This window comes from Notolepis coatsorum (assembly GCF_963971535.1).
Source record: "Notolepis coatsorum genome assembly, chromosome: 15".
NCBI lineage: Eukaryota > Metazoa > Chordata > Actinopteri > Aulopiformes > Paralepididae > Notolepis > Notolepis coatsorum.
Window position 1 is genome coordinate 8,547,607 of NC_140179.1, and position 23,580 is coordinate 8,571,186.

Below are 23,580 nucleotides of genomic sequence, written 5' to 3' on the forward strand. Positions count from 1 at the left end.
TATATCAGTTTGGATTGATATACATCATAACATAACACAAGATAACACAACACAATTGTGTGTATAGAGCCATACTGTATTGTACCCATTCTGCAATCTGGTAAATAAAGTTTTCATTCATTCATTCATCCATTCATTCATTCATTCATCCATTCATTCATTCATTCATTCATTCATTCATTCATTCATTCATTCATTCATTCATTCACAACATAACACAACATAACATAACACAAATATAAACACAACATAAACACATCATAACACAACATAACACAACACAACACAATACAACATTCATTCATTCATTCACAACATAACACAACATAACATAACACAAATATAACATAACACAACATAACACAACATAACACAACACAACACAATAAAACACAACATCGATTGTTGTTGTTGACCATATATGGTGTTGCGTTCCTAGTATGGTTTTGTCAATAGTTCAATGTACAATTGTGTCTGTTTGTACAGTGTCTCCTCCCCCCCCCCCTCAATGTACAGTGTTACTTGTTTATACAGTGTGCCCCCCCCCCCCCCCCAACCACCTCCAATGTAAATTACCCAGTATGGTTGTCAATATCCCCAACCCCCCCCACCCAACCTCCTCCAATGTACAGTTTCTACGTCAAATGTATATACTCCCTTTTCTTGACTCCTCTGTATCACAAACAGTACTGTATTTGCAAATCTGGTATGTCATAAATGTATAGATGTAGCAGTACTGACTATCTGTATGTCATGTATGTCATATATGTCTATATGAATTGAAAATGGGGGACCCTGATGGAAACAAGACAAACGTCTTTCTCAGGTCTGCATCCCCTTAACAATTGTATGTATTGAGCCGTACTGTATTGTACCCATTCTGCAATCTGTTAAATAAAGTTTTCATTCATTCATTCATTCACTCACACCTGCCATCCCATGTGTCTTCAGTGGTGGAGGGCGGGGAGCTGTTTGATCGCATTGTGGACGACAACTACCAGCTGACTGAACTGGATGCCATCGTGTTCACCAGGCAGATATGTGAGGGGGTGCAGTACCTCCACCAGCAGTACAATCCTGCACCTGGACCTCAAGGTAACACCTGCTTTACTCTCAGACCTCAAGGTAACACCTCTTTACTCTCAGACCTCAAGGTAACACCTCCTTTACTCTCAGACCTCAAGGTAACACCTCCTTTACTCTCAGACCTCAAGGTAACACCTGCTTTACTCCTAGACCTCAAGGTAAACACCTGCTTTACTCCCAGACCTCAAGGTAACACCTCCTTTACTCTCAGACCTCAAGGTAACACCTCCTTTACTCTCAGACCTCAAGGTAACACCTCCTTTACTCCCAGACCTCAAGGTAACACCTCCTTTACTCTCAGACCTCAAGGTAACACCTGCTTTACTCTCAGACCTCAAGGTAACACCTCCTTTACTCTCAGACCTCAAGGTAACACCTCCTTTACTCTCAGACCCTCAAGGTAACACCTGCTTTACTCCTAGACCTCAAGTAACACCTCCTTTACTCCCAGACCTCAAGGTAACACCTCCTTTACTCTCAGACCTCAAGGTAACACCTGCTTTACTCCTAGACCTCAAGGTAACACCTGCTTTACTCCCAGACCTCAAGGTAACACCTCCTTTACTCTCAGACCTCAAGGTAACACCTCCTTACTCCCAGACCTCAAGGTAACACCTCCTTTACTCTCAGACCTCAAGGTAACACCTGCTTTACTCCTAGACCTCAAGGTAACACCTGCTTTACTCCCAGACCTCAAGGTAACACCTCCTTTACTCCCAGACCTCAAGGTAACACCTCCTTTACTCTCAGACCTCAAGGTAACACCTGCTTTACTCCTAGACCTCAAGGTAACACCTGCTTTACTCCCAGACCTCAAGGTAACACCTCCTTTACTCTCAGACACTCAAGGTAACACCTCCTTTACTCTCAGACCTCAAGGTAACACCTGCTTTACTCCTAGACCTCAAGGTAACACCTCCTTTACTCCAGACCTCAAGGTAACACCCTCCTTTACTCCCAGACCTCAAGGTAACACCTCCTTTACTCCAGACCTCAAGGTAACACCTCCTTTACTCCCAGACCCTCAAGGTAACACCTCCTTTACTCCCAGACCTCAAGGTAACACCTCCTTTACTCTCAGACCTCAAGGTAACACCTCATTTACTCCTGGACCTCAAGGTAACACCTCCTTTACTCTCAGACCTCAAGGGTAACACCTCCTTTACTCTCCAGACCTCAAGGTAACACCTCCTTTACTCCCAGACCTCAAGGTAACACCTCCTTTACTCTCAGACCTCAAGGTAACACCTCCTTTACTCTCAGACCTCAAGGTAACACCTCCTTTACTCCTAGACCTCAAGGTAACACCTCCTTTACTCCCAGACCTCAAGGTAACACCTCCTTTACTCCCAGACCTCAGGTAACACCTCCTTTACTCTCAGACCTCAAGGTAACACCTCCTTTACTCTCAGACCTCAAGGTAACACCTCCTTTACCTCCCAGACCTCAAGGTAACACCTCCTTTACTCTCAGACCTCAAGGTAACACCTCCTTTACTCTCAGACCTCAAGGTAACACCTCCTTTACTCTCAGACCTCAAGGTAACACCTCCTCTACTCTCAGACCTCAAGGTAACACCTCCTTTACTCCCAGACCCTCAAGGTAACTACCTCCTTTACTCTCAGACCTCAAGGTAACACCTCCTTTACTCTCAGACCTCAAGGTAACACCTCCTTTACTCTCAGACCTCAAGGTAACACCTGCTTTACTCTCAGACCTCAAGGTAACACCTGCTTTACTCTCAGACCTCAAGGTAACACCTCCTTTACTCTCAGACCTCAAGGTAACACCTGCTTTACTCTCAGACCTCAGGTAACACCTGCTTTACTCCTAGACCTCAAGGTAACACCTCCTTTACTCTCAGACCTCAAGGTAACACCTGCTTTACTCCCAGACCTCAAGGTAACACCTCCTTTACTCTCAGACCTCAAGGTAACACCTCCTTTACTCCCAGACCTCAAGGTAACACCTGCTTTACTCTCAGACCTCAAGGTAACACCTGCTTTACTCCCAGACCTCAAGGTAACACCTCCTTTACTCTCAGACCTCAAGGTAACACCCTCCTTTACTCTCAGACCTCAAGGTAACACCTCCTTTACTCCCAGACCTCAAGGTAACACCTCCTTTACTCTCAGACCTCAAGGTAACACCTCCTTTACTCCCAGACCTCAAGGTAAACACCTCCTTTACTCCCAGACCTCAAGGTAACACCTCCTTTACTCCTGGACCTCAAGGTAACACCTCCTTTACTCCCAGACCTCAAGGTAACACCTCCTTTACTCTCAGACCTCAAGGTAACACCTCCTTTACTCTCAGACCTCAAGGTAACACCTCCTTTACTCCAGACCTCAAGGTAACACCTCCTTTACTCTCAGACCTCAAGGTAACACCTCCTTTACTCTCAGACCTCAAGGTAACACCTGCTTTACTCTCAGACCTCAAGGTAACACCTCCTTTACTCCTGGACCTCAAGGTAACACCTCCTTTACTCTCAGACCTCAAGGTAACACCTCCTTTACTCCCAGACCTCAAGGTAACACCTCCTTTACTCCTGGACCTCAAGGTAACACCTCCTTTACTCCTAGACCTCAAGGTAACACCTCCTTTACTCTCAGACCTCAAGGTAACACCTCCTTTACTCTCAGACCTCAAGGTAACACCTCCTTTACTCTCAGACCTCAAGGTAACACCTCCTTTACTCTCAGACCTCAAGGTAACACCTCCTTTACTCTCAGACCTCAAGGTAACACCTCCTTTACTCTCAGACCTCAAGGTAACACCTCCTTTACTCCCAGACCTCAAGGTAACACCTCCTTTACTCTCAGACCTCAAGGTAACACCTCCTTTACTCTCAGACCTCAAGGTAACACCTCCTTTACTCCCAGACCTCAAGGTAACACCTCCTTTACTCTCAGACCTCAAGGTAACACCTCCTTTACTCTCAGACCTCAAGGTAACACCTGCTTTACTCTCAGACCTCAAGGTAACACCTCCTTTACTCTCAGACCTCAAGGTAACACCTCCTTTACTCTCAGACCTCAAGGTAACACCTGCTTTACTCCCAGACCTCAAGGTAACACCTCCTTTACTCTCAGACCTCAAGGTAACACCTGCTTTACTCTCAGACCTCAAGGTAACACCTGCTTTACTCTCAGACCTCAAGGTAACACCTGCTTTACTCTCAGACCTCAAGGTAACACCTGCTTTACTCTCAGACCTCAAGGTAACACCTCCTTTACTCTCAGACCTCAAGGTAACACCTCCTTTACTCTCAGACCTCAAGGTAACACCTCCTTTACTCTCAGACCTCAAGGTAACACCTGCTTTACTCTCAGACCTCAAGGTAACACCTCCTTTACTCTCAGACCTCAAGGTAACACCTCCTTTACTCTCAGACCTCAAGGTAACACCTCCTTTACTCCCAGACCTCAAGGTAACACCTCCTTTACTCTCAGACCTCAAGGTAACACCTGCTTTACTCTCAGACCTCAAGGTAACACCTGCTTTACTCCCAGACCTCAAGGTAACACCTCCTTTACTCCCAGACCTCAAGGTAACACCTCCTTTACTCCTAGACCTCAAGGTAACACCTCCTTTACTCTCAGACCTCAAGGTAACACCTCCTTTACTCTCAGACCTCAAGGTAACACCTCCTCTACTCTCAGACCTCAAGGTAACACCTCCTTCCTTCCTTCCTTCCTTCCTTCCTTCCTTCCTTCCTTTCTTTCTTTCTTTCTTTCTTTCTTTCTTTCTTTCTTTCTTTCTTTCTTTCTTTCTTTCTTTCTTTCTTTCTTTCTTTCTTTCTTTCTTTCTTTCTTTCTTTCTTTCTTTCTTTCTTTCTAGACGAGCCAGGCCTTGTCTTCCGTATGGCCCAGCCTCATGTGGCTCTTCTCTGTGTGTGTTATCCTTCACCTCAAGTCTTCATGAGTCTGTTTTCATTCCGTATCCTAGCAGCGGGCTCCGAGTGGAATGACACGCTGTTACGAGGGGCTTTCCGTCAAGGCCTCAGCGGCGTCCTAAAGGACGAATTGGCATCTAAAGAGAAACCGTCTTCCCTGGACGAGCTAATTAATTTAGCCAGAGAACTGGACACGCGTCTTCGCGAACACCGCCCTGAAAAGGCTAGCGGCACTCGTCCTCCATTGCCCAACTCATCTCGCTCTCCTCCCTCCGGGCGCGCCGCCCGGGTCGAGCACAGCCCCTCTGAGCCTATGGAGCTCGACCGCTCTCACCTCCATCCCAGCGAATGCCGTCACAGACTCAAGACGGGGGCATGTCTGTACTGCGGTCAGCTCGGCCACTCCCTTGATTCATGCCCGGTTCGCCCAAACGGTCCGGCTCGACAGTAACGCTGTGTGCATGTTCGAGCCTAAATTATGCTCCCAGCTCCGGTCCAAATATGCAATTCAGTGCCACGCTGTGTTACAATAGCCAATCGCTTCCCCTGTCCACGCTGGTTGATTCAGGCGCAGACGAAAATCTCATTGACGCTGGGGTAGTGTCCCGCTTCCGTATTGCTACTGACACTTTGCCAATTCCCCGCAATGCTCACGGTCTAAACGGGAGGCTACTCTCGCGGATAACTCGCCACACCAAGCCTCTCCGCCTGCTGCTCTCAGGGAATCATAACGAGGTTATCCGTTTCCACGTCACTAATTCCCCCCATAACCCTATTGTCCTCGGCATGCCCTGGCTGAAGCTACACAACCCTGTGATAAACTGGCCAACGGGTGCGGTCGTCAGCTGGAGCCCTCACTGCCACGCCTCCTGTCTACAGTCAGCTCGGCTGCCACTGGAGGTCGATGGTTCTCACGTTCCCAACGAACCCATTGACCTTTCTGCTATCCCTCCAATTTATCATGATTTAGAGGCTGTTTTTAGTAAACGGCATGCACGCTCCATGCCACCCCATCGCCTGTACGACTGTGCTATTGACCTGCTCCCGGGAGCCCAGCATTATTACCCCCTCCTCCTCTCCTGTCGGCGTGGGTTTCTTTTTCGTTTCCAAAAAGGATGGCTCCCTTCGCCCCTGTATTGACTACCGGGGCCTCAACAACATCACGATCAAGAACAAGTACCCCCTGCCATTAATTAACTCTGCTTTTGAACCCCTGCAAGGTGCCACCATTTTTACGAAGCTGGACCTCAGGTATGCCTATCACCTCGTCCGTGTCCAGGAGGGGGACGAATGGAAGACAGCCTTTAAGACCCTGCTCGGTCACTTCGAGTACAAGGTAATGCCCTTTGGGCTGACCAACACCCCTGCTGTCTTCCAGGCCCTTGTCAATGACGTTCTCTGTGATGTCCTTAACCGCTCTGTTTTTGTTTATTTGGATGACATTCTGATTTTTTCCCCCTCTATGGAACACGTCCAGCATGTCCGCCGGGTCCTCCAACGCCTGCTGGAGAACAAGTTGTGCGTCAAGGCGGAGAAGTGTGAGTTCCACATCTCCTCCATCGGGTTCCTCGGCTACATAATAGAAGGCGGCCGGATCCGGGCAGATCCCGAGAAAATCAAGGCAGTATCAGACTGGCCCAGGCCCACCAACGTCAAGCAGCTCCAACGCTTCCTGGGGTTTGCTAACTTCTACCGGCGTTTCATCAGGGACTACAGCCGGGTCGCTGCAGACCTTACCCAACTCACTTCGCCCTCCGTGCCCTTCGTCTGATCCGCTAAAGTGGACTCCGCCTTCTCCGAGCTGTGTAGGCGCTTCACCTCCGCGCCCATCCTCGTCCAGCTGGACACGTCCCGCCAGTTCGTGGTGGAGGTGGACACCTCGAGTACCGGGGTGGGGGCGGTCCTCTCCCAACACTCCGCTCTCGACCAGAGACTACACCCCTGCGCCTTCTTCTCTCGCCGCCTGACCCTGGCGGAGGTCAACTATGATATTGGAAACCTGGAGCTCCTGGCAGTCAAGCTGGCCCTGGAGGAATGGAGGCACTGGCTGGAGGGCTCAGAGATCCCCTTCCTGGTCTGGACGGACCATAAAAACCTCGCCTACGTCCAGACGGCCAAGCGCCTGAACTCCCGCCAGGCCTGCTGGGCGCTGTTCTTCGGCCGGTTCAATTTCACCCTGACCTACAGGCCAGGCTCCAAGAACATTAAGCCGGACGCCCTCTCCCGGCAGTTTGTCCCCGAAGGGGGTTCCTCACACCCTGACACCATCCTCTCCTCCTCCTGCTTGGTGGCTTCCGTCACCTGGGAGATCCAGTCCGTCGTCCGGGAGGCTCAGCGCATCCAGCCTGATCCAGGTAACGGCCCACCTAACCGGCCTTTTGTTCCTGACCTTGTCCGCTCCCAGGTGCTCCAGTGGATCCACGCCTCCCGGTTCACCTGTCATCCTGGGATCGACCGTACCCTGTCCCTACTGAAGCGGCACTTCTGGTGGGTCTCCATGAGGGAAGACACCTGCGCCTTCGTCCTTGCCTGCACCGTCTGTGCTCGTGGAAAGGCTTCCCACCGACCACCTGCCGGGCTCCTCCGTCCGCTGCCTGTTCCTGGCCGGCCATGGTCACACGTCGCCCTGGACTTCGTCACTGGTCTGCCCCCCTCACACGGTAACACAGTCATTCTCACTATTGTCAACTGATTCTCGAAGGCCGTTCACTTTGTTGCTCTCCCCAAACTCCCCTCTGCTTCAGAGACCGCGGACCTGATGGTGCTCCACGTCTTCCGCCTCCACGGGATCCCGGTGGACATCGTCTCCGACAGAGGGCCTCAATTCATCTCCCAGGTCTGGAAGGTCTTCTGTCTCTCCTCCGGATACCACCCGCAGACCAATGGCCAGTCGGAGCGGGCCAACCAGGACCTGGGGTCCGCCCTCCGCTGCGTCACGACCCGGGACCCCTCTGGCTGGAGCACCTTCCTGCCATGGATCGAGTACGCCCACAACTCCTTATCCTCCGCTGCCACAGGTCAGTCCCCCTTCGAGTCTTCTCTGGGCTACCAGCCTCCACTGTTCCATACCCAGGAGGAGGAGATCTCAGTTCCCTCTGTGCAGGCGCACCGTCACCGCTGCAGGAGGATATGGGAGGACACCAGAGCCGCGCTGCTCCACTCCGCTGACCAGAATCGCCGCTTTGCCGATAGCCACCGGACCCCGGCCCCCGACTATCAACCAGGTCAGATGGTTTGGCTCTCGTCTCGGGACCTGCCTCTCAAGTCAGTTTCCCGAAAACTCACCCCCCGTTTTGTTGGTCCTTCCGCATTCACCCCTCATTCCATGTTTCCCAGCTGAAGCCGGTGGTCTCCAGTCCCCTGTCTCCCCCAGCTCCGGAGCCTCCCCCTCCGCTGGTCATCGACGACCATCCGGCCTACATCTTCCGGCAGTTACTGGATGTGCGGCGCCGCAGTTGCGGCTTCCAGTACCTGGTAGACTGGGAGGGCTACGGCCCGGAGGAGCGCAGCTGGGTCTCCCGCCAGATGGTTCTGGATCCTGCCCTCATCCAGGATTTCCATCGGGCCAACCCTGGCAAGCCTGGAGGGTCGCCAGGAGGCGCCCGTAGAGGGGGGGTCCTGTCATAGTCACGGAGAGAGCCTTCCTCACTCCTCCTCCTTCCACACCTTCACGACGGAAGCCTTCCTCACCCCTCATCCTCTCACACCCCTATATGGGCAGCATCCGATCCCCGGATTCCCACGCTGCCAGTGGGACTCTAATTGACACGGCTGTGAGGGATTCCCTCGTCAGCGAGATCATACTTCAGCCCACAGACCCTGCTCTACCCTCGTTGCAGTGTTAACCTAACTTCCTAGGTACGACAACGAACCCTAGCCTTGCTACTCTATCCTTGTTGAAATACCTTGTCCTAATCTTGTTCTCTCTGTGCCCAGGACCTCCGCTCCAAGACACCACCCACCTGGACGCCCCGTGCTGCACAAGGAGTGCACCTGCTCTCATCTATTTGCACATTCTTGTACCTGTCGCACATTCAGCCCTGTAAACCTGTCTGCTTGGGGGTAATCATTAAAGCCAACCTAAAACGCTCCATTCTCTCTCCTCCTGTGTTCTGCTATTGGGCTCCGCCAACCCCTGCCCTAACAGTCTCTCCATGTTTGAGCCAGCCTTTTGGCCAAGCTGCAAAGACCCTCTGTTTCTCCATGTTTGAGCCAGCCTTTTGGCCAAGCTGCAAAGACCCTCTGTTTCTCCATGTTTGAGCCAGCCTTTTGGCCAAGCTGCAAAGACCCTCTGTTTCTCCATGTTTGAGCCAGCCTTTTGGCCAAGCTGCAAAGACTGATAGCTGTATCTTAGAAACGAGGGTAAGGTTAGAGTTCATCCTATTTGTTTATTTATAGCATCAATATTAGCGGATGCCATGGCAACCGGCTTGTCCTCCTGGGGTCCCTACCTACAACATACATTAAAGGTATACTAACAGTTTAGGTACGGATTACATACGGTTAAAGTACGGTTAAAGTAAGGGTCAGCTTTATAGACGTGTTTCTCGTTTATAAACATACCGCGTTTGAGCCAATCAGCAATACCAACTGAGTCACGTGACTAAGTTGCCCCCTACCTAAAAAAGTACAACAGGGCTCTATGGAGAAACCATGACACTCCCCTGACTAAATGTATAATGGAGCTCTATGGAGAAACCATGGCACTCCCCTGACTAAAACTATAATGGAGCTCTATGGAGAAACCATGACACTCCCCTGACTAAAAGTATAATGGAGCTCTATGGAGAAACCATGGCACTCCCCTGACTGAAAGTATAATGGAGCTCTATGGAGAAACCATGACACTTCCCTGACTAAAAGTTGTTTCAAACAAAAATGGCTGGATGTCATTTGGCCAAATCAGCATGGCTGTGAGTGTGAGTCTTTCACCTTTTACATATCTAGCTTTGGCATGTATTGATTGTTTAGATCGCTAGCATGGCTAACAAATGCTAATATCTTGTAGTCTGCCCCGTTGTTCTGACCAGGATTTATGTTCCTTTTTGCGTCCTTGATGCGTGCGCACACTGAAACACGTCTATAAGCGGCTCCTTGATGACTGCAGGCTTTCCACTTGGCCAGAGAGCAGCGAGCGCTTCCCTACATGCAGGGGTGTAAAGTACTTGAGTAATTGTACTTTGTTACAATACTTAAGTACTGTTTTTGGGGATGTGTACTTTACTCTAGTATTATTATGGTTTGTATACTTTTACTTTTACTCAATTACATTTCAGAGAAAAAATACATACTTTTTACTCCTTACATTTAAAATGCAGACCTACAAAGTACAAAGTACAAATCTCGCAGGTCCAACGATTTTAATTAGTATTTGTTTCTCTGGTCGAACTAATGTTAACATTATTAATCCTGCGGCCGCTCTTTATTTAAAAACAGCCAATCAAATCCCCATCAATGGAAAATGAACCCGCCCATAACCATGCTGATTGGTCCTTGTGCAAGACTAGAAAGTGGGGATCTTTGACTAAACACCTGCTATCAGAAGAATAGACAGTCAGAGTGACAAGCTACAGAAGATGGCCACAAACGATAGTACGAATGATGAAGAGGACAAAACGGAACATTGTATTGCCCCGGAATAAAAAAAAAGTTTTTACTTTTACTTTTTAGTACTTAAGTACATTTAAAAGTAGAAACGTTTTGACTTTTACTCAAGTGTGTTTTTAGCCAGATACTCTGACTTTTACTTGAGTATGATTTTGAGATGGTACCCATACTTTCACTTAAGTATAATTTCTGGGTACTTTTTACACCCCTGCCTACACGTGACTGTAATGTCCTGTCTTCTCTCTGTGCTTCTGTCTCAGCCAGAGAACATTTTGTGTGTGAGCTCCACCGGAAACCAGATCAAGATCATAGACTTTGGCCTGGCACGGAAGTAAGGTCTTATCCTCAACACACCCTCAAATAAGACAATGACGGGTAACACTTTATAATAACCATCCTTAATAAATGGTTAAATTGATCACTATTAATGTAATTAATTGTGATTGTATTATTAACTAATGGTATATTAAAAAAAAAAAAAAAATGTTAACTAATGGTTAGTAAATGCTTTATGTTATATTAACTTATCATTAATCCATGTAATGTAAGTAGCATGTGAACATATTTAAATGTATTATACCATAACTATAACAATTACTTTCTTGTTGCATTAGTTTACTATTGATCACGTTTATTATATTTAAAACATTTAGATCCTAGTGGTTATATTAATTAGGCCTGTTGGTTAAAAATTCAGTACAATGAAAATCGTGTTTTTCAATTGTGTTACAATGTTTACCAGAAGGTATTACCCAGAATGTTAGAGTTGTTGTTGTTGTTGTTGTTGTTGTTGTTGTTGTTGTTGTTGTTGTTGTTGTTGTTGTTGTTGTTGTTGTTGTTGTTGTTGTGAAAATAATGACTGAAGCCCTTTGAGATCTATCCCCCTAGATATCAACAGTATCAAGCCATTTCAGATCATCCAATCTGCTGTCTCTGAGATATCCCATAATATACATGGGTTACTATAATTGGTCACATCTAGTTGCTCTGATTGACCCATCAGTCACATAGTCCTGGACCCTATTCCCCGTACCTGGTTCAACTAAGTCGATCAAAAGTCCCATTAGCCAGATTCAATTAACCCGATGTTTGAATCCAGGCTTTCCCTGTTCCTCGAACGCTGATTCAGTCTCGTTAATTCGAACCAGACTTGATACTCAGGATAATTGCGCGCGGCCGCCTCACCTGAAAAGACAGCAGGTGTCGATCGCAGAAATCCAGATTTTTTTAACGGCATTGATTGATTGAAAACTTTATTAACAGATTGCAGAATGGGTACAATACAGTACGGCTCAATAGCCTCGCCGACAAGTTAAATGCATAATCTATAGGCTAATTTTAAGTCCCTCATTACCCCAATCAATCAGATTATATTTATTTAAATGTGCCTGCTGGCAGTAGGCTTAATGGAATGAATAATCGAATGAGTTCAACTCTTTCAGAATAAGTAGATAAAATGCATAAAGACGCTTCAATTTATGCTTGAATGAAACACAATCCGGGCGCTCCGTTAAGCAAATACATCAACAGCGAAGAATATGAAATGAATCAGAGCCAAATGCCCAATAGGTTTCATTCATTAAAAATATCCCAGCGGGATTTAAAAAATAAAAATAAAAAGTTTTTAAGATTTTTTTTTGTGTGTTTATCGCTTTATTCTACTGGGCAGTCCAGTAGAGAGAGAGAGAGAGAGAGAGAGAGAGAGAGAGAGAGAGAGGTGAAACGGGAGACAGAGTGGGGGGAAGACATTCGACAAATAACGACGGGTTGGCCGTGCAGCGACTCAGCGCGTTATGTGGTTCGCCACTGGGGCGCCGGGATTCACATTTTCAATGCTACGCGTTATTAAAATAACCACATAGTGTGTGTCGCGATCACGAGCGCCGTATCCGTATAACTATGACGTGCATTATTTAGCACAAAATAAATCCATAGGCTGAATATGATTTATTATCAGCATTTTAGGTCTATTATTTTACATTTCAAAAAGCCCCCTCTAGAAAAACAATCTAGACTGTGAGAATTATTTCAGGAAGGGAGCTGGAATTTCTTTGCGAGGGCGTGGCCATGCACTAACTGAACTTAACCCTGCGCTGGAGCAGGTTCAAACTTTTTGATCTGTTGCCATAGTGATTTAGACAATTGCGCGTCTGGGAACCGACAGGTCTGGCTTAAGTCAAGTTATCCTGAAAATTATCCGGCTAACTCAGTTAGCCAGGTACGAGGAACAGGGCCCTGGTCCTCAGTGTAGGCATCATAGTCCTATCAAGCATCTATAGTGTAGTGAACAGGAGGCCACGCCCCCTCAGCAGCATCTATAGTGTCTGGTGGACAGAAGGCCACGCCCCCTCAGCAGCATCTATAGTGTCTGGTGGACAGAAGGCCACGCCCCCTCAGCAGCATCTATAGTGTCTAGTGAACAGGAGGCCACGCCCCCTCAGCAGCATCTATAGTGTGTAGTGAACAGGAGACCACGCCCCCTCAGCAGCATCTATAGTGTCTAGTGAACAGGAGGCCACGCCCCATCAGCAGCATCTATAGTGTCTAGTGAACAGGAGGCCACGCCCCCTCAGCAGCATCTATAGTGTAGTGAACAGGAGGCCACGCCCCCTCAGCAGCATCTATAGTGTAGTGAACAGAAGGTCACGCCCCCTCAGCAGCATCTATAGTGTAGTGAACAGAAGGTCACGCCCCCTCAGTGAACAGGAGGCCACGCCCCCTCAGCAGCATCTATAGTGTGTAGTGGACAGGAGGCCATGCCCCCTCAGCAGCATCTATAGTGTCTACTAGTGAACAGGAGGCCACGCCCCCTCAGTGAACAGGAGGTCACGCCCCCTCAGCAGCATCTATAGTGTGTAGTGAACAGGAGGCCACGCCCCCTCAGCTGTGCTCAGAGAGGGTAACCTAAAACACTTACAACAAATCAAATGATACATCTGAAGTTGAAAAGATTATACTTATGACATTAACAGTCCACAATAAGCAATTTATGACAATGATGAAAACATCATTGTACTGGATCTTTAATGGCTAACGCATGTTTTTTTTTTACATTCATAAACATGATTTGGGTGGCTATTATAAAGTTGAAACCGATGTTTATAATACTTTGTAAATTGTTAATTAATGGTTTGTAAACAGTGCCAATTATAGCCCCTGGGGCCCTGAGGAAAACTCTGTTAGGGCCCTCTACCCAATTATTAAGCTTTTAGCCAGGGGTGTAAAGTACTTGAGTAATTGTACTTCGTTACAATACTTAAGTACTGTTTTTGGGGATTTGTACTTTACTCGAGTATTATTAGGTTTGTATACTTGTACTTTTACTCAATTACATTTCAGAGAAAAAAAAACATACTTTTTACTCCTTACATTTAAAATGCAGACCTACAAAGTACAAAGTACAAATCTCGCAGGTCCAACCATTTTAATTAGTATATTTGTTTCTCTGGCCGAACTAACGTTAACGTTATTAATCCTGCGACCGCACTTTATTTAAAAACAGCCAATCAAATCCCCATCAATGGGTAATGAACCCGCCCATACCCATGCTGATTGGTCCTTGTGCAAGACTAGAAAGCGGGGATCTTTGATTAAACACATGCTATCAGAAGAATAGACAGTAAAAGTACATTTAAAAGTAGAAACTTTTTAACTTTTACTCAAGTGTGTTTTCAGCCAGATACTCTGACTTTTACTTGAGTCAGATTTTGAGACGGTACCCATACTTTCACTTAAGTATAATTTCTGGGTACTTTTTACACCCCTGCTTTTAGCACATAGCCTTTGATAGAAGCCTTTGTGTGTCTTTAGCTGAGCCTCTTGAAACCACTTGACAAGTCCCCCTCCCTGCAGATACAGACCGCGGGAGAAGCTGAAGGTGAACTTCGGGACCCCTGAGTTCCTGGCGCCCGAGGTCGTCAACTATGACTTTGTCTCCTTCCCAACCGACATGTGGAGTGTGGGTGTAATTACATACATGCTGTGAGTGTCCACACACACACACACACACACACACACGTGCACACACACACGCACACACACACACACACACACACACACACACACACACACACACACACACACACACACACACACACCCCTTAGAGCCACGCTCTACACACTAAGGTTTCTCAACATCCATCAATTCCTCCCATATAGTGAGCTTGTTAGTTACTGCTCTCAATTACACGACTGAGAGTCAAGATACACGGTGGTGTAGTGGTTAACACTGTGGTGTTAACACTGTGGTTAACACTCACAGCTAGAAGGTGAAATCCCACTAAATACTATAACACGCAATATCCATTACGTTACAGTAATTAGTTACCATTACTAAATGGTTCGTTACTGCGTTATTTTTATGGAGATTGGTAGCGAGCTTCAGTGCAGTCCCGACTCCTGTGTCACATGTGGAGACACGTTGTGGGCGTGTTTGTGTTTACTCTAGTCTAGACTGTCATGGCGGCGCCCACTAAATTGAGTTTATACACATGGAGATATTCTCACTATTTCTCTTTTGTCGAGCACAAAGAAAAGAACGTTTTAGTCACATCTACTGTAACACACAGTACAATTTCAAAACATACGGTTTTAACCCTTTCACTGCCGCACTACCAAACGGTTAACCCTTTCACTGCAACAATACACAGAAGGTTAACCCGTTCACTGCCACACAACAGCAGGTTAACCCTTTCACTGCCACACTGCAGAAGGTTAACCCTTTACTATTACACTACCGACGGTTAACCTTCTGTAGTGTGGCAGTGAAAGGGTTGGCAGTGAAAGCGAGACTTGTCTTGAAGAGCAGAGACTCCCTTCAGAAACACGTTGACAGCTGTACGGAGGCCTGTGTGCTGAAAGACAATAACCCAGCTTTCCTGATTCAATTAATTCTAATAACATGACAGCTGTCATGAGACCTAGAGGGAGGCGGGCCCAGAATAACCTTGAGGACGTGTTGTTGTCGCTTTTGTGTGTGTGTGTGTGTGTGTGTGTGTGTGTGTGTGTGTGTGTGTGTGTGTGTGTGTGTGTGTGTGTGTGTGTGTGTGTGTGTGTGTGTGTGTGTGTGTGTGTGTGTGTGTGTGTGTGTGTGTGTGTGTGTGTGTGTGTGTGTGTGTGTGTGTGTGTGTGTGTGTGTGTGTGTGTGAGTGCGTGACAGAGAGAGAGAGAGAGAGAGAGAGAGAGAGAGAGAGAGAGAGAGAGAGAGAGAGAGAGAGACAGATACAGAGAGAGAGACAGAGAGAGAGAGAGAGAGAGAGAGAGAGAGAGAGAGAGAGAGAGAGACAGAGAGAGAGAGAGAGAGAGACAGAGACAGAGACAGAGAGAGAGAGACAGATACAGAGACAGAGAGAGAGAGACAGAGAGCGAGAGCGAGAGCGAGAGAGAGAGAGATTTTTTTTTGATTTTAGAAAAACATTTATTTACACAATTCTCATTACAATGTACAATGTGTATGTCAATACAATTAAACAACTAACTACACATTATATCGGGCAACATGTGTCCCCATCACACTTAAAACCACATGAGATCTCACAATAAAAAAAATGCTAGAATACACCTGTCCTTCTGCAACACAACAAAAAAACATTGAAGCTCCACCCAAACAAAAAAAGTATCCATACTTCCATTCAACACATAATATGTCATCAAGAACAACATATGAGCAACCCAAAAGGGTCCCGTCAGTCCATTTGTGTCCGTTTTTATATCCAGCTCATGAAAGGTCATCAGGACCTTCCGTTCCACCGAAATAATCCTGCAACAGGTATTGTTCCCCGACGCTCCGCGTTTCAGTCCAATCGTCCAGACAGACCCTGTTGTGACAGGCCGTCCTCAGCCCCAATAAAGAAGCCACTTCCTCTGACCCGGCTACATTCACAACCTCTTTCAGTGTCATTGTCCCAACTGCTTGCAGACACTGTCCAAGCCCAGGTCTACTCCCTTCCTGAATGTCCAGCCGAGCTCCACACATCAGAAGCTCCATTATCATGGTAACATTATATTATCCAGTTTTCTGAGCTTCTGCACAATTTTCCTCAGTCTAAAAACTTCCTGGGAAGTGTACCCCCATTGTTCTTCGACCTCATTTGAGTCCTTGCTGAAAAAATAAACATCTCCAAATCTTCAAAAAAATCTTCCACTTTGACACACTCAAATTTTTTGTTGTGTGCAGGAACTTCTGTATCTGCCTGACTGCATAAAAATCTTTCCGTTGTGAATCAGACACTTGAGAACCATTTGGGAACTCATCTTCCTCAACACTTGAGATGTCATCCCCCCATTGTTTTTCAACCTCATCCTCGTCCATGCTGGACTGAGAGGAACCTGTGTCTTCTACACCCTCCTGACTCTCTTTGACCAAACTTGTCACTCCTTCCTTATCCTGAGAGCCCACCCCTCCATCACTTCCCACCACGCCATCCACTGTCTGACTGTGTACATTGTCCACCACATTCAACTTTTCCCCTATTACTTCACTTGTCATATTTTTTTTATTCCTTTTTTTACCCTGACGCGGTGTTGGGCTCGGGGGGACAAAAAAAACTCTGCTCTCCCCTGTTACCTCGCCACTTGTTGAAGGGGGGACGGCATCTCTGATTCCCACCTCCTTACCTACACAACCACTGGTTGAGGGGGGAACAGCGTCTCCCACCCCTCCCTCCTCTGTACCTGCACCACCCGCACCACCCCCTGTTACCCCACAGTCGCCACTAGTTGAGGGGGGGGCAGCTTCCCTCACTCCTCCCTCCTCTGTACCAAGGCTCTGCTTCGTACCTGCTACACCGGTTCTGTGGCCCTGCAGCTGGATACTATCTGCTGCGCTACTGTCGGTCTGCAAAGGGACTCTATTTACATTGCTGGCGGTCTGCAGCGGGACTCTGTTGTCGTCACTGCTCTCTGCTCTGCGCTGCAACACTCTTCCCTCCTCTGTACCACTACCTGCGCTGAGCCCAGCCCTGCGCTCCTCCGTTGGGGCTGAGGCGGAGGTCGCCTTGCCCCTCTCCCCGCACAATCTCGGGAGATATGACCCACTTCCCCGCATCCGAAACACTTTCCCGAATTACCAGAACTCACAAAAACCACATAATCAAACTCATCAACCTTTATCTTAAAAACCAACTCAAGCTCCTCTCCGCTGTTGTTTAGAATCATTAAAACCTGTCGCCTGTGTGAATTAAAACCTGTCGCCTGTGTGAGACAACATGCTTTAAAAGCAGAGATTTACATCCCGACAACATTTTTCTTATAGGGGAAATTATCCTCCCATGTCGTGCTAGTTGACTTCTCAATAGTTCGTCACTGATGAACGGCGGAACGTTGGAAATAAAGACATTTCTGCCTGGTGTGGAGAGCGGCTCTACAGAAAGAAAAGCCCCATCAACACTTATCCCTGATTGAACCAGTGTTTGCACCTTGTCCAATGAATCAACGAAAATCACTACTCCTCCGTTCATTCTCGCAGCTGATTTAATATTTCTATGTCCGACAATATTTCCAACTGCCATACTGCAGTCCTCTACTGACACATTAGAAACAGATATCTTGATACCATGCTTTCTACCAATTTTGGAAAAGTCCATATTGGCGTTTGACGTCATCCAGCAGCACAGCCTGGCCGATGCGACTGCCAAACAAACAAAACACTCCCACTTAACCCTATACACACAAAAAACACACAGCAAACCAACACTACACTATAATACAATATCCCATAAACAAATTAACAAAATAGACAGATAAAGATAGAAAAAAACTCACTACACCTCCAATCTCCAACCTCTCCAATCTCTCCAATCTCATTCCCAGCATGCACTGAGAGAGAGAGAGAGAGAGAGAGAGAGAGAGAGAGAGAGAGAGAGAGAGAGAGAGAGAGAGAGAGAGAGAGAGAGAGAGAGAGAGAGAGAGAGAGAGAGAGAGACAGTGTGGCGCCCCTGGCAGTGCCAGCTAACCTGAACACCTGGCTGGCACTAGTACTGGTCGACTCTGTGTCTCTCCATTCAATTAACATCCTCAATAGATCGCCCTGCGATGTGAATGTGTTCCACTTCAATTTCTGTGGAATTATGAACCAACCCTCCATACAGTACGTACTCCGCTTTTGTAAAATAGCATAACAGTCAGCAAATCATCATCATCAACCTTTACCCCTCAATTTCAATGTTGTCAAGACTTTACAGACATTTCAATGCACACATTTCTACTTCTTGGGTACTAACCCTGTGTGCTTGTCCACAGTCTCAAGTGGCCTCTCCCCCTTCCTGGATACTAACCCTGTGTGCTTGTCCACAGTCTCAGTGGCCTCTCCCCCTTCCTGGATACTAACCCTGTGTGCTTGTCCACAGTCTCAGTGGCCTCTCCCCCTTCCTGGGTACTAACCCTGTGTGCTTGTCCACAGTCTCAGTGGCCTCTCCCCCTTCCTGGGTGACAACGACGCAGAGACCATGAACAACATCCTGCATGCCAACTGGGACTTTGACAGTGAGTCCTTCGAAAATGTGTCGGAGGAAGCCAAGGACTTCGTCACCAGACTGCTCATCCCGACCAAATGGTACGTTGGTCGACCTATTTTGTCATGTAAGGTTGTTTCTATGTCTCTCTCTCTCTCTCTCTCTCTCTCTCTCTCTCTCTCTCTCTCTCTCTCTCTCTCTCTCTCTCTCTCTCTCTCTCTCTCTCTCTCTCTCGCTGTGTGTGTGTGCAGCAGTCGCCTCAGTGCAGGAGGGTGTATGACTCTCTCTCTCTCTCTCTGTGTGTGTGTGTGCAGCAGTCGCCTCAGTGCAGGAGGGTGTATGACTCTCTCTCTCTCTCTCTCTCTGTGTGTGTGTGTGCAGCAGTCGCCTCAGTGCAGGAGGGTGTATGACTCTCTCTCTCTCTCTCTCTCTCTCTCTCTCTCTCTCTCTCTCTCTCTCTCTCTCTCTCTCTCTCTCTCTCTCTCTCTCTCTCTCTCGCTGTGTGTGTGTGCAGCAGTCGCCTCAGTGCAGGAGGGTGTATGACTCTCTCTCTCTCTCTCTCTCTGTGTGTGTGTGTGCAGCAGTCGCCTCAGTGCAGGAGGGTGTATGACTCTCTCTCTCTCTCTCTCTCTGTGTGTGTGTGTGCAGCAGTCGCCTCAGTGCAGGAGGGTGTATGACTCTCTCTCTCTCTCTCTCTGTGTGTGTGTGTGCAGCAGTCGCCTCAGTGCAGGAGGGTGTATGACTCTCTCTCCTCTCTCTCTGTGTGTGTGTGTGCAGCAGTCGCCTCAGTGCAGGAGGGTGTATGAAACACAAGTGGTTGACTAACCTGGAGGAGAAGGCCAAGCTGCATCGAGTCAAACTCAAGTCCCAAGTGAAGCTTCAGCGCTACCTGCAGGCCCACCGGCAGTGGAAGGTGCACACACACACACACACACACACACACACACACACAAACACACACACACACACACACACACGCACCTGCACACACACACACACACACACACACACACACACACACACACACACACACACACACACACATACACATACACACACACACACCACACACACACACACACGCACACCAGGGGTGTAAAAAGTACCCAGAAATTATACTTAAGTGAAAGTATGCGTACCGTCTCAAAATCTTACTCAAGTAAAAGTCAGAGTATCTGGCTAAAAACACACTTGAGTAATAGTAAAACAGTTTGTATTTATTCCGGAGCAATGAAATGTTCCGTTTCGTCCTCTTCATCACTCGTACTATCGTTTGTGGCCATCTTCTGTAGCTTGTCACTCTGACTGTCGTTAACGTTAACGTTAGTTCGGCCAGAGAAACAAATATACTAATTAAAATTGTTGGACCTGCGAGATTTGTACTTTGTAGGTCTGCATTTTAAATGTAAGGAGTAAAAAGTATGTTTTTTTTCTCTGAAATGTAATTAAGTAAAAGTACAAGTATACAAACCTAATAATACTTGAGTAAAGTACAAATCCCCAAAAACAGTAATTAAGTATTGTAACAGAGTACAATTACTCAAGTACTTTACACCCCTGACACACACACACACACTGCACACTGAGCAAACTGAACGTATACAATTCACCTGGATAGATGGAGTTAACACTTAATGCAGCAGAAGGTGTAAATTAATTGTTTTCTTATTGTCAACATAATTAGATTAGATTAGATTGTACTTTATTATCATTATATTTCCATACAACAAGATTTGGGATTCAAACTTAAGGTGCGGTAATAAGTAATAAAAGAGAAACATAAAATACTATACAGAAATATAAGATACTATACAAGAAACATAAAATACTATACAAGAAGCATAACATACTATACAGAAACATAAAATACTATACAATAAAACACAATATACAAAATAACAACAATATACAAAATAACAATCATAATGGTATTTTTCAGCAACACTCTGCTTCACACTCTCACCTAGAAGCCGCCCAGCACAACCACGGTTGACACTGTCGAACACTGAGCGGTTGAGGGTTATTAAGTGCCTTGCTCAAGGGCACATCCTTTATTCATTCACTTCCCCGCCCAGATCCCCCCCCCCCCTCCCCCACCAGTCAAGGGGGATCGAACCAGCGACCTTCCAGCCCCGCTTCTCTAAGCGTCAGGTCACGCCACCGCCCCAGAAATTGGCCCACTTTTTTGTGATCCTCCAACCGTTGCTTCCCTTGGACGAGTTTGCCACTAGTGTTGTCACAATACTAAGGCTGAGACCACTTATCGATTTATCGATAACTGCGTGAAATCGATAAGTGGCATCATATTTTTGTGTAAATAAATAAAAATAAAAATTTGAATATTTTTAAAATACTTTATACTATACTAAAATAATAGGTATTGTGGCATGTTTTCGTTAAAACATCCCCATTTCATTTAAATTCAGTTGAATTGCAACTCTGCACTGTACATTCAATATGCAGTGCACTCCTCCATCACATCCAGAGACCACCGACTGTAACATGAGAAGGATCACTGTGGTCGTTTTGAATGGGGAAATCTGTAACACTAAAGATGGTGGCAACGACAAAGAATGGTTGCAAAAGAAACATACATTTGTTGTATAAATAATAATAATAACAATAAAAATATCTTTTCAAACAAATACTAATAAAAATACTGATATTTATCGAAAATGTTGTGCCGATTTATCGATTCTTCCAAATGGCATATTGTCACAGCCTTACACGATACCAACATTTTGACTTCGATACCGGCCTACGATACCACAATAATCTTTCGCACACATCTATTTTAGCGCTCACGCTGGGAAGTCCTGGCTTTAGGCAGAATCACCAACAGACCAGGTAGACAGACCAATAGGGGATATCCGCAGAGCCGCAAGCCCAACGTCTGGGCGGGGCTTCATGGCTTGGACTAGGTTTGAGGCGGAGCTTCGTGGCTTGGACTAGGTTTGACTGTGCGTGGGCGGGGCTTCGTGGCTTGTACTCGGTTTGACTGTGCATTCGGGCTTATACTCGGTTTGACTGTGCATTCGGGCTTGTACTCGGTTTGACTGTTTGTGCAGTTTATTTTTACAAGCAGTGAAGACTCGACAGCATTTGCATTTCTGTGTTCCGTGTTGCAGGTTAGGGTTAAGGTTAGGGTTATGGTTAGGGTTAAGGTTAGGGTTATGGTTAGGGTTATGGTTAGGGTTAAGGTTAGGGTTAAGGTTAGGGTTAGGGTTAGGGTTAAGGTTAAGGTTAGGGTTAGGGTTAAGGTTAGGGTTAGGGTTAGTGTTGTGAAGGATCAGATTAAACCGAATATATATATTTATTTATGGATATATATTTAATAGTATTTGTATATCGTTTGATATCCCTTGTATATTCCTTGTACATATACACTGAATATCCCTTTATTCTACTACAGCCCATAATAGTTCATTCTCTTATTGGACAAAAGGACCAGGCGCCAGGGACAAGCCCCTGGCGTTCAAGTTCAAAGGTACCGACGAGACATGTCTTTACTAGCCTCAGCTCCGCGCAGGAATACGGCTACCGAAAGCAGAGCGGCACTACTTGTCCACTGTGCATATAAATATGGCGCAAGAAATGTAGAATTCCTCTTAGTCCTTTACCCTTCTACCCAACTAAGTAACAAGACGTGAAGCCTCACCCCACGATACCGCGTGCGGTGTAGTACGGCCTGTTTGGCCTTAGAATAGCAGTGAGACCTCGTGCGAATTAATAGCTGAATTGCCAGAGTTTGGCACCGTATTTCTATTAAGTAATAATAGTCTATTATGTATGGTGCATCGTTCGGTTAGAGTTCTAAAGTGAGCAGCACCCCCATCGTTTCCTCGCGTTATCTAGAGTCTTAACCAGGCTGGGCAGACCACGCGTGGTGCTTTCATCCGAGGAGTTCTGGGCGAGGACGAGTGGACCTGCACATTGGATTACCTACCCCGACGACTGCTGAGCCCTATACGGCATGGAATATCTATTTGCTTTGGTGCTTTGATTTGTGGAGCGGATAATCGCCAACACCGGTGAGTGTTGGATTTACCCCGAGAGGAGCCAAGGTGAGACGGCGCTCAGACCAGACTGAGGTCGCCTCGCTTCTTCTTCGTTGTGGACCGACAGCGACAGCTACAGCTATCGTCTACAAGAGAGCCCAAGTGTATTCATCTGTGGATCAAGGTTCCACGGGCACTGTTTTCTGTACTTGAATTCTCCCTGGAAATCGTTGACCAGACGGGATACAGCCGACGGCTCTCCTTACCCCCCCTACTGGCTTACAACCGGCGGGACCCCTTCAGTATATTATCCAGCTATAATCATTAAGTGACCATTGCTATAATCCCCTAAGAGCCAGGTTGTATACTTGCTTCCTGTGTAACCAGAGATTGGACATTCAGTGTTGATTTGCATACGAGTACTCATTTGCCTTACAAGAGCATTCAATTCAAATCATAAATGTAATAAGTAATTATTATATGTACCTTTTGCTATATATTAAATATTTGACTATTACCTTTGTGTGGACCTGATTTCATA

The 23,580-nt window shown here is 46.7% G+C and overlaps 1 protein-coding gene across 1 annotated transcript in view; it reads left to right on the top strand.

The window, feature by feature from the left end:
- The window catches only part of mylk3 (myosin light chain kinase 3), a gene marked incomplete at both ends in the record, with an annotated part of 113,716 nt that overhangs the window by 81,542 nt on the left and 8,594 nt on the right, over nt 1-23,580 (top strand). The window contains 6 exon segments of the mRNA XM_084330540.1: nt 952-1,073; nt 1,075-1,095; nt 10,852-10,922; nt 14,444-14,572; nt 18,990-19,142; nt 19,819-19,954. Of these exon segments, the coding sequence (XP_084186666.1) occupies nt 952-1,073; nt 1,075-1,095; nt 10,852-10,922; nt 14,444-14,572; nt 18,990-19,142; nt 19,819-19,954 (632 nt within the window).